The 11,488-nt window shown below is 44.8% G+C and overlaps 1 protein-coding gene across 1 annotated transcript; it reads left to right on the forward strand.

The window, feature by feature from the left end:
* Window positions 1–8,850: 8,850 nt before the first annotated feature.
* LOC126584364 (uncharacterized) lies at window positions 8,851–9,375 on the forward strand. Its single transcript, XM_050248767.1, has one exon. The coding sequence runs from the start codon at window positions 8,851–8,853 to the stop codon at window positions 9,373–9,375; it is 525 nt and encodes a 174-aa protein (XP_050104724.1).
* Window positions 9,376–11,488: the final 2,113 nt, after the last annotated feature.

Genomic DNA, 11,488 nt, shown 5'->3' on the forward strand with positions numbered 1-11,488 from the left:
GCTATTGACATCTGTCGATAAGTGTGCAATATGACTTGAAAAATAACCTCAAGCTTACCATGCCTAATGAAATGCCAACTTACATGCAATTTCGTCCAAAAAATTTTGCACGCGCTATTCTTACTAAATATCAAAGTCCATATAAAATTGTACATAACGCAGAATCACTATGCGAACCTCAGGAATTAGGGCCTGTCTCTTTGGCAGAAAGAGATAGACAAAGACAACATATCAGCTTCCAATCCTTGCGACCGACAATATTGCTACTCGTCTGTTGCTCTTCTTGTTTGACTACAAACACAAGAAATAAATTAATTATGTCCATCAGAGGAAATTTCTGGAAATGTGGGTCAATTTCATGAGTACCCCAATTATTATACCTTTTTCCTGTTTTTTTCAAGAGGTGCGCCTAAGGTAATTGAATTCAGGTGCTACATGGCTTGTAATAGAAGCTGCAATTAGTCCAGGTATAGAATGAATGATGAAGTATGTTTCTCGGCGATCCCACGTAAACCAATATACTGATGGATCTCCAGCAATGGTATTAGGGTAAAAAGATATGTGGTGTAGCTCTTCTCCTTGCTCGTACACAAACCGGTTGCCACACTTCTTACCCAAATCTCCCGTCGCGGAAATGGACAAGGATTGTCTGCCCTTCCACTTTTGGTGCCCTCCCGTGTCCTCCTATTTTGCGTGGTCACGGTTAGGTCACGTCAACATTTTATATTGTTTTTTTTATAAAGATAATAAGACAAAAATGAATAGTAATATAAAATGTTGACGTGGCTTAACCGTGACCACACAAACAGGAGGGCACGGGAGGGCATTGGAAGTGGGAGGGCAAACAATCCTTGTCCCGCGGAAATACCTTAAAATCAACTTCATCGCCGCCCTCTTCATTTATCGCCAAACATCTAATGGCTTGACCATGTCACATCTTCTTCACCACTAGGAACCCCAAAGTACAACAGGCCATACATCCACGCTACACCGCTAGTATTATTTTCGACGACCCATTATCGGTCTAAAGATGATGTAAGGTTTTTCATAGGAATGTGAGTTAAATAAAACCATGATATCGAATATGTTATGAGGACTAATTGGACTTGTATTAATAATGGACTTACAAGTATTTTAATCATGATAAAATACATAAGTATGGTCTCTCCTCTTGGACACTAGGTTTATATACACCAACCATATCAAGAGTGAAACTATTCTGAGTCCTAGAGAAGAGAAGATCACTGCGAAGGTCTGTTCACAGCAACCTTACAGTCTGTCCATTAGGGTTTGTGTTTGTTGCCTGATTCTCATGCATGGCTAATCCTGCAATTAACTCTTTCATCTTTTACTTGCATATTTATACATGTTGACAACAATAAAATACATAAATGTAGTCGAATGATCTGGTTGATCATGTTCTTTAAGTATCAAATGCCAACAGATGAATCACTACTAGAAAAAAGTAGTTTCCACAGCATCAATTGATAGCATTTTTTTGTTTATTGCTATAAAAAATATAAAAACAAAAGTTTTAATAGCATTGTTCAATTTTTTATAGCGCGTGCCCTCCTGTTTGTGTGGTCACGGTTAAGCCACGTCAACATTTTATATTACTATTCATTTTTGTCTTATTATCTCTATAAAAAAAATATAAAATGTTGACGTGGCTTAACCGTGACAACACAAAACAGGAGGATACGGGAGGGCATCAAAAGTGAGAGGGCAGACAATCCTTGTCCATTTCCGCGACGGGAGATTTGGGTAAGAAGTGTGGCAACCGGTTTGTGTACGAGCAAGGAGAGAAGAGCTACACCACATATCTTTTTACCCTAATACCATTGCTGGAGATCCATCAGTATATTGGTTTACGTGGGATCGCCGAGAAATATACTTCATCATTCATTCTATACCTGGACCAATTGCAGCTTCTATTACTAGCCATGTAGCACCTGAATTCAATTACCTTAGGCGCATCTCTTGAAAAAAAAGGAAAAAGGTATAATAATTGGGGTACTCATGAAATTGACCCACATTTCCAGAAATTTCCTCTGAAGGACATAATTAATTTATTTCTTGTGTTTGTAATCAAACAAGAAGAGCAACAGATGAGTAGCAATATTGTCGGTCGCAAGGATTGGAAGCTGATATGTTGTCTTTGTCAATCTCTTTCTGCCAAAGAGACAGGCCCTAATTCCTGAGGTTCGTATAGTGATTCTGCGTTATGTACAATTTTATATGGACTTTGATATTTAGTAAGAATAGCGCGTGCAAAATTTTCTGGACGAAATTGCATGTAAGTTGGTATTTTATCGGGCATGGTAAGTTTGAGGTTATTTGTCAAGTCATATTGCACACTTATCGACATATGTCAACAACTTTCGAGCGAGCAAGTCGAATGATACTAATAGCCTTTAAGCGAGTATACCAACATATATTGAGTCAGCCTATCGGCAGATACTCTTAGCAACACATACAAAGCATGAGGTTAGCTGACCCACATTAGATTTTCAATAGATGCCAACATATATTGAGTCAGCCTATCGGCAGATGCTCTTACTCTGTCCAGTGCCCATATAAGCAAAATTCGTCAAGCAATTGGAGGACAACTTTTAAGGGCATCTTAGATTTTTAATGGGCTGATCCAGCTAATCCATGAAGGATTTATGAGTTGGGGGGTCAGCTGACCCACCTTGCTCCAAGGTGGATCCGTCCTGATGTGGAATAATTCAATTACTTATAATCACATAAGCTTTCTCATTTCTCCGTTGTGAGATTTATACTCTCAACACATTCTCTCATGTGTGATGAATGCTTAAGCTTTACATATGAACAATACAAGTTAAGTTACATGGACCACATGTAGCTGTTGAACTTCGTATATGAGACAACATATTTTAATACCATAAAAAATTAAAATTTCACATCAATTGATAATATAGTAGAGTCCTGTAATTATTTATAAGCACTTATAAAATATATCATTTTCTAAATGTGGGATTCATACATGGTTTGTGAGGCCAATATTAAGGCTACTGTTTATGGACACATGCACACACAATCATAAAAAATGTGGTGTGCCCGGGTCTACAAGGGGACCCTTCTCCATGTGAGATGAAATAATGAGTTTAATATAGAATAACAAATAGACCAGGCAAAGTCCTCAAGATTAGTATAATCATTGTTCAAAAATCATTACATATAATTAAAAAATGAGTAAATTATATTTTCTATCTTCAGGTTTGAGTGCAATTACAACCTCATACAACATTTTTAAAATATTTCAATCTCATATATTTACTTATCATTTTTAACAATTTCATATATTCGTTAGTCAAACCATTAGTTTGACCGTTAAGTGATGACATGGCCAATGTGAGGTCAACATTTTTGTTGACATGGATGCCAACTTGATCCACATGGAATAAAAAAAAAGATTAATAAATAGAAAATTAATTTTTTTTTATAATTAAAAACTTAAAAAATAGAAAAGATAAAAAAAAAAAAAAAAAAAAAAAATTGGTGTTGTTCATCTCCCTTTCTTGCTCTCACCCCGTCCCCTCATTCTTCCTTTCCCCCCGCCCACCATCGCCACCTTCCCTTTCCTCAGCCACTGCAATGAGGCCAATCCAGACTCGCTCACCCTCAAACTCGCACACCTCCTCCAGTTCTTCCCCGCTATCAGTGCCCAAACACTATCCGTGATTCTCCGTCGATGCCCAACCCTTTTTCTCTCCAGGAACCAGCCACCATTAGCCTTCTCCGACACCCCCTCTCCAACCCAATGAGATTGTTGTTTCCAAAACATAAATGCTGTTAATTTCAAAACTCATAGTTCAGAGTTCAGACGGGGAACGAATTTCAAATTAGAACTACAAGATCGAAGGAACATTTGGAAAAAATCCTTACATTTTCGAATCCAAATCTCACTTTCATTCTTGACAGACTTCTACCAACCAAAACCTTAACCCCAAACTCGTACAATGTCCGTAACGGGTTCCATCGTGATTTCAGATCTCGGTAAACATCTCAATCAATCAAACAATCAGTCTTGAATCGCAATCCTTCCAACTCCTTCAAGCATCGAGATCTGGGGTCACAAATGGCCGCTCAGAATGAACCCAGCACCAGCAGCGGCACCACCAAGACAAGTAATCAACCAGAGACGACCGGCGCTACGAGGAAGATCGTTCTGTTTCAGATCGACCACCGAGGGTGAGTCTAGTTGCTCTGGGCCCTACCGGCGAACCACTCATGGAAATCGTGCTGATGGAAGTTCGGGGAATCCAATCTCAACCATTGATGAAAACTCGTTGTTCTTCACCATGTCGGTCTGATGTCCAAATGCGATAGCCGAAAAAGAAAACACAATCGCCGTCGACTTGCGTCTTCAAACCCTCGCACCCAAATTCCCAAAACCCTCACCTCCGACATGGATTGACACTTTGTTTGCGACTCCGTCATCTATTGGTGGCTCCTCGAAATTTCGAATTCGTGAAACCTGCCGCCTCGGCTTGGATCTCGATCAACGACCTTCCCCCGAAATCTCAGAAGGGTTATCGTGGAAATTAAACTTGCCGGAGGCAGATTTCCTCATGGCTGTTGGGGAGCCGGATTCCAACTTGGTGGTTCGGGGAAGAAGGAGAAGGATTGAAGGAGAAGGTGGATGAATGAATGGAGAAGGAAAGGGCAGATGGAGAAGAAGGTGAGGTGGCATGATGTGGCAGATGGATATCTACGTGTCCAAATTTTGGAGGAAGTGGGCTGATGTGTAAAGGGGTTCATTACTGCCACATCACATCTTAACGGATTAATGGATAGAAAATATAACAGAAGTATTATATTGAAATAAAATAGTACGTAAGGTATAAAAGTGAAATTTTTTAAAGATGTATAAGATTTTAATAAACTTCAAATCTGAGGTGATAAAGTGTAATTTATACATTAATGGTGTGATTTCTCTTGGACTTAAATTCCACTAGATAGATAAATAGCCGGTTGGAAGGGAGGTGCCTCGAAAGGAGGTGTGCGGTGCTCTAGTGACGAACGCGGCCTGTAGCTGAATCGCTATCGAGATCTGACCGGCTCATCCCTCATTCTCGAAGCACTAGTTGCGAATCCGGGGATCTGGATCGGCTGTCATGCTTTACTGGGGAACGGCGAGCGAAGTTTTGTTCCTCTGATGGCTCGAGGACGAGAGGCTTAGGCGTGGAGATCTGGATCTGATGGAGAGCTGAGAGGAGAAACGGTACCGGTGGCTGGCGCTCATGGTGGTGACCTCTGAGGGGTGAGTGGGTCGCGGATTTTCTGACTGGGCATGGCTGGGGGAAGTCCGAAGGAGGATCTTGAGGAGTTGGGGACACGATTTGGGACCAACCTCATCCTGTCGGAGAAGGAACAGGGAGGCGTGTGCATTGAGAGAAAGGATGTTGAAGGTGCTCTATTAGGGTTTCAGTTCACCCTGATTGCAGAAGTTCTCACTGCGAAGGCAGTGAAAGGGGATGTGTTCGTTGATTGTTTCATGTCCCTCTGGCGCGGACGTGAGGGGGTCTCGATTAGGGAAATTGGAGATCGGAGATTTCTAGCTCGTTTTGCGGGGAAAAGGGATCTGCAAAGGGTGGTTGAGGCGGACATGCCTTGGATGTTCAAAAACGACCTTGTACTGGTGGCGGATCGAACGGAGAGGGGACTGAACCGAGGGACCCCTCTCTCCCTGGGGGTGTTCTGGGTCCAGCTGCATAACGTACCGGTGCTTAGTATGACTCAAGCGGTAGCCGAAACAATAGGAAGTTTGATGGGTGAGGTTCGATCGGTGGACAAATCTGGGAGCCGAGACTGTATTGGAAGATTCCTCCGGGTGAAAATTGGCTTCAATGTTTGCGAGCCCCTAATGCGGGGGACCTTTGTGACCTTTCCCGACGACGGCAAGATCTGGATAGACTTCAAGTACGAATCACTTCCTAACTACTGTCTCATTTGTGGGAAGCTGGGTCACCCAACTAGGATTTGCAAGGAAATTTTGGATGAAAGACCTGACCCAGGAGATTGTACCAAAAAGTGGAATGAGGCATTTGCGTTCCGTGGGTTAGATGCAGTGTCGGACCTGAGAGGCAATCCTCTGGGAGCTGGGCCTAGGAGCAGGGCATCTTCTGGGTCACATGGTGGACGGAGTGGATCGGAGCGATGGAACGAAGAACTGGGTGGTGGAAGACGCTCCGGGCGGTCCTCGACGGCGTCAGGAATGGGATGTCAACCCCAAAATTTGGATAGTAGATCTCTGAGCGGCAGTGAGTGCACCGCGCCTTTGGAGGAGGAGGTTATCGACACTGCAACATCACCAAGCAAGCCTAGGTGGTCGTCTAACAAAATGGGACACAGAGACAATGTGCTTGCAGGGAAAATCCGACGGCAGCGGCTAGCTGAAGAAGAGGCGAGATCAGCGAGAGAACAGGCTTTCGATGCAGGTTTAATTGGGTTAGGGGGTACGGTGGCAGCGGGAGCGGAACACGTGGTACTCAACGACCATTACGAGCAGGAGGGACGGGTGGATTCGGTAAGCATGACTCTGAATTGAGACTCTACTTTTGATCTTAACCTTGTGCCTAGCGTTGGTGAGGATGGGGACAGTGTGACTGCTAGACGGAGGGAAGCTAGAGATGGTTGGGGGGGCGGGAGTGGGTGCGACTCGGCTAAAGATGATGACCCATTTGAGCTAGAAGCTATCATTGAAGCGGTAATGAACGAGAAGACAGGCAAAAAGAGAAGTGCCCGAGAGGTGGAGCTGGATGAGGTTAACCCCTGTGTGGAACCTAAAAAATCTAAGCTCAGTAGGAAGACATATGTTGAGGCGGAGGAGACCAGCCGTGAGGGGTCTCCCACGCCCAAATGAGACTACTTACCTGGAACTGTCAGGGTATCGGGGGTGACCTGACAGTTGACAATCTGCTGGAGCAGAATCGGCTCCACACCCCTGACATTGTGGTTTTGCTTGAAACCAAGAATAAAAGCAGTCGATATGGGTATCTTAAGAAACGTTTGGAGTTGGAGTACATGCACGCAGTAGAACCTAGGAGCATTGGGGGAGGCCTCTGTGTTTTCTGGCGGGATGCTTCCCAGGTTACTTTGGTGAAGTTTGAGGACTTTGTTATTGAAGTTAAAATTTGGGATGAGCACAAGATGTGTCACTGGTATTTTTTTGCAATCTACGCAAGCACTGATGAGAAGAAACGGCGAGATCAATGGGGGTATCTCAGCATGCGGCTTGGGAACAACAGGGGAAAATCTCTTCTCATTGGGGACTTTAATGACATTCTGTGTAATGATGAGAAAGAGGGGGGCAACTATAGACCGACGTCAAGTATGCGAGACTTTAGAGAGTTTGTGGCTCAAAATGAACTCATGGACCTGGGTTTTGTCGGCTATCCGTTTACGTGGCGGAATAACCAGGAGGCGAAGCCTATCCAGCAACGCCTGGACAAGGGATTGGCTACTATGGAATGGCAGGACCTTTACCCAGAGAATACAATCAGGCACGTGGTACTGGAAGGGTCGGACCATGCTCTGTTATTTTTATCCACGGAGAAAGTGAAAGCTTAGAAGGGGAGGAAATTCTCTTATGATGCACGATGGAGCACAACGGAGGAGTGTAGACAACTGGTGGTAGAGGAATGGAGAGATAAACATGGGGGGTCACACGCTTTTCGATTTTGTGAAAAATTGAAGGCCCTAAGGCACAGGCTTAAGGATTGGTATCGGGGGAGAGGAAGGAACTCAAAGAAAGTCATCGAGCAGCTGAAAGAGGAGATTAGAACAGCTTATATGTCTACTGAATTTGCATCGGAGGTGGTCAAGATGAAGGAGCGAGAGCTCAGGGCCGCCCATTGAAACGAAGAAGCTTACTGGAGGGTGAAGTCGCGTGCCCAATGGTTAAAGGAAGGGGATAAAAATTCTAAGTTCTTCCATGCTCAAACCCTCAAAAGAAGAAGGTTCAACCAAATCAAGGGGCTTGAGGACGTGAATGGGGTGTGGCAGGAGGACGAAGCAGCGATATCTTCAATTGCTACATCCTATTTTGAGGTCTTATTTAAGTCGAGCAGCCCTGGGCAAATCGATGAGATTGGGGAATGCCTGGTACCACGTGTGACTGCTGAGGACAATATTGCCTTGACGGCAGTGGTGACTGAGGAGGAAATCAAAACGGCTGTCTTCCAAATTCCTCCGATTAGGGCCCCGGGCCCGGACGGATATTCTGGATGCTTCTACCAGGATCATTGGGATACTGTGGGCAAGGATGTGATCAAGATAGTCAAAGCCTTCTGGCACTCTGGTACTATTCTGAGGAAACTTAATCATACTAACCTTGTGCTTATCCCTAAGGTCAAGTGCCCAAGGAATATGACGCAATACCGGCCTATTGCACTATGTAATGTAATCTACAAAGTCATTGCCAAGGTTCTCACTAACCGACTAAAGACGGTGATGCCAAAGGTGATTAGTGATAATCAATCTGCCTTTGTGGTGGGGAAACAAATTCAGGATAACATTTTGGTGGTGCACGAGATCCTACACTCTCTGCTTCATAAAAAAAAAGGCGACCAGACTGGTATGGCTATTAAGCTCGACATGGCTAAGGCGTACGACCGCGTGGAGTGGGTGTTCCTTTTATCCATGATGGCGAAATTGGGATTTGCTCCCCTTTTTTGCAACTGGATCAAAGAATGCATTTCCACGGCCTCTTTCAGTATCCTAGTAAATGGGAACCCGACTGGGCTTGTTCTGCCGGAGTGAGGGCTGCGACAAGGAGACCCCCTATCTCCCTATCTCTTCCTGCTCTGTACGGAAGGTCTGTCCATGCTCATTAGGCGTGGGATTGATCGGGGTGCCCTCCACGGGTTAAGAGTGTCGGCAAATGGAACCCCGATCTCGCACCTGTTTTTTGCGGATGACTCGGTATTATTTGGGCATGCGAGTGTGGAAGAGGCGAGAGGCATGGTAGAGGTGTTGCGAACATATGCCCGCGGCTCTGGCCAAGCTGTTAATCTGTCCAAAAGCTCGATTTTCTTCGGCTCGAAGACCTCGAACAGGGTGAGGAAGAAGATTGGCCAGACCATGGGAATCCAATGTAAGTCTGGCTTTGGTAGGTATCTTGGGCTGCAATCTGATTTTGGTCATTCTAAAAAAGTGGTTTTTGAAGAGGTGCGGGACAGGCTTGAATCCCGGCTGGCGGGTTGGGCTGAGCAATTTCTGTCACAAGCAGGAAAGGAAGTTCTAGTCAAGGCAGTGGCCATGGCTATGCCAAACTATGCTATGAGCTGTTTTAAACTACCCATTGGGGTATGTAGAGACTTGGAGAAAGCTATCCGGAATTTCTGGTAGAGGGGGAGCGAGCAGAGAAAGGGGGTCCACTGGATATCATGGGAGCGGTTAATGAAGCAAAAACGAGTCGGTGGGCTGGGCTTTAGGGATATCCAGTGTTTTAACCTGGCGTTCCTTGCCAAGATTGGGTGGCGGCTCATCCAGAACCTGGGGTCTTTACTCGTTACTGTTCTGCAAGAAAAATACTACCCTGGGAAGTGCTTTACTGAGGCGGGAAAGGGTAGGAACACGTTGTGGGGTTGGAAGGGCATTTTTTATGCCTGAATGGTGCTCCTACACGGATTGCTGTGGCGGGTCGGGGACGGGGCATGCATCAACATTAGGGAGGACCCGTGGTTTCCTAGGCCCTCTACGTTTAAAGTCAAGCCTTTTGAAAGCCTGCATGCTACTATGGTATGCGAGTTAATTGATTCGGAGACCAGCTCTTGGAATCGTGATCAGATCCTGGAAAGCTTTCACCAGGATGATGTGAGACCTATTTTAAGCATTCCCTTAAGCAAAACTGGGTGCCGGGATCGGATGGTGTGGCACCACAATGCGAATGGGGTCTATTCGGTTCGATCGGGGTACGGAGTGGCTATGAACCTCATGGAAAATGGCGCTATGGGGAAGAAAGGCCGTGGGTCTGCCAGCGACAAACCAAAGAACTGCTATGCTTGGAACCTGATCTGGAAGTTAAAGGTACCTAACAAAATTAAAATTTTTATCTGGCGTTGTTGTAACAATGCTCTGGCTGTTTGACGTAACCTGAAGCGGAGACATATGAGAGTTGACAACGTCTGTGGAGTTTGTGGTACCATGGATGAATCAGAAACACATCTTTTCTTCCGATGTCACCTTAGCCACCTATTCTGGTTCTCCTCTCCGCTTCAGTTGAACTCCTTTACGCTGGCAGGGGCAGACTTCCTATCTAGTTGGGAGTTGTTCGGGGCTCGGGTTAAGGGGAGGGACAACGCGGAAGAGATCATGCAGGAGTATGCCTTTGGGTTATGGAGACTGTGGAAAAACAGAAACGAGGTGGTTTTTAGTGGGGTGCACCGGCAGCCCTCGGAGCTGTTGGAGGCTTGGAGAAGGAACATCGCTGAATTCAGAGATGCTACACTTTGCGAGCCTGTGGGAAAGCAGTCTGGGCGCCAGCTGATGAGTGCTCCCCTGGACCGTGGGGCTTGCAGATGGAAGAAGCCGGCGTTTGGGATCTTCAAGATCAATACTGATGCTTCGTGGTGCAAGACCACCCTCCGCACGGGGGTGGGCTGGGTCTGCCGCGATTTCGCTGGTCTGCTTCAAGGTGCAGGAGGCTCTGGAGCTGCACTGTGTCATTCCGCGGCTGCCGGGGAGGCTGCTGCGATCAGGACGGCCCTCTTGGCTTGCATCGACTATGGGTATGATAATGTTGTTATTGAATCTGATGCCAAAGTGATTATTCAGACGATTAGGCATGAAACTGAGCTTCATTTCAGTATTGAATGTATTCTTGGTGATATTGAGGTGCTAGCGCGTAGGTTGAGGTCAGTTTCGTTCTCTTACGTGCCTAGGGAGTGCAATGTTGCTGCTCACTCGGTTGCTAAGTTTGTTTTCAAGGAAGGTCGGGAATTTGGGTGGGACTGCCTTGGGCCTGAATTTTTGTTTAATATCCTAGCCCAGGATGTAAACCTTTCTATTCGTATCTAATATATTTCTGTCTTCGGGGGAAAAAAAAAATTCCACTAGATATGTAGCTCCACTGCCACAATGACAATGATTTGAACGACTTTACTAAAAGAGAGTAGAATTTAGAAAAATAAATAAAAATTTTAAAACCATGATATGATTCCATATATATCAATGGTCTTTTTTATTAGCATTCCATATATTAATGTACCATACATTAAAATTTAATATTAAATAACTTACCTATCTTATTATGTAATGAAAAAGAATCTGACAATGATTCTTTTTCTAGGAATTTTAGGGATTTCGTGATCGTGATCGTTCTTCGTATATTGTGCAGTCAGAAATTATTCTGAAATTTAAAATTAAATATAAATAGTACCTAACGAAAACTGACCGCACGATGTATGATGAACGGTTACGATCACAGAATCCCTAGGATCCCTTGGAAAATGATACGGCG

This window comes from Malus sylvestris, chromosome 10, assembly GCF_916048215.2.
Source record: "Malus sylvestris chromosome 10, drMalSylv7.2, whole genome shotgun sequence".
In the NCBI taxonomy this organism is placed as follows: Eukaryota; Viridiplantae; Streptophyta; class Magnoliopsida; order Rosales; family Rosaceae; genus Malus; species Malus sylvestris.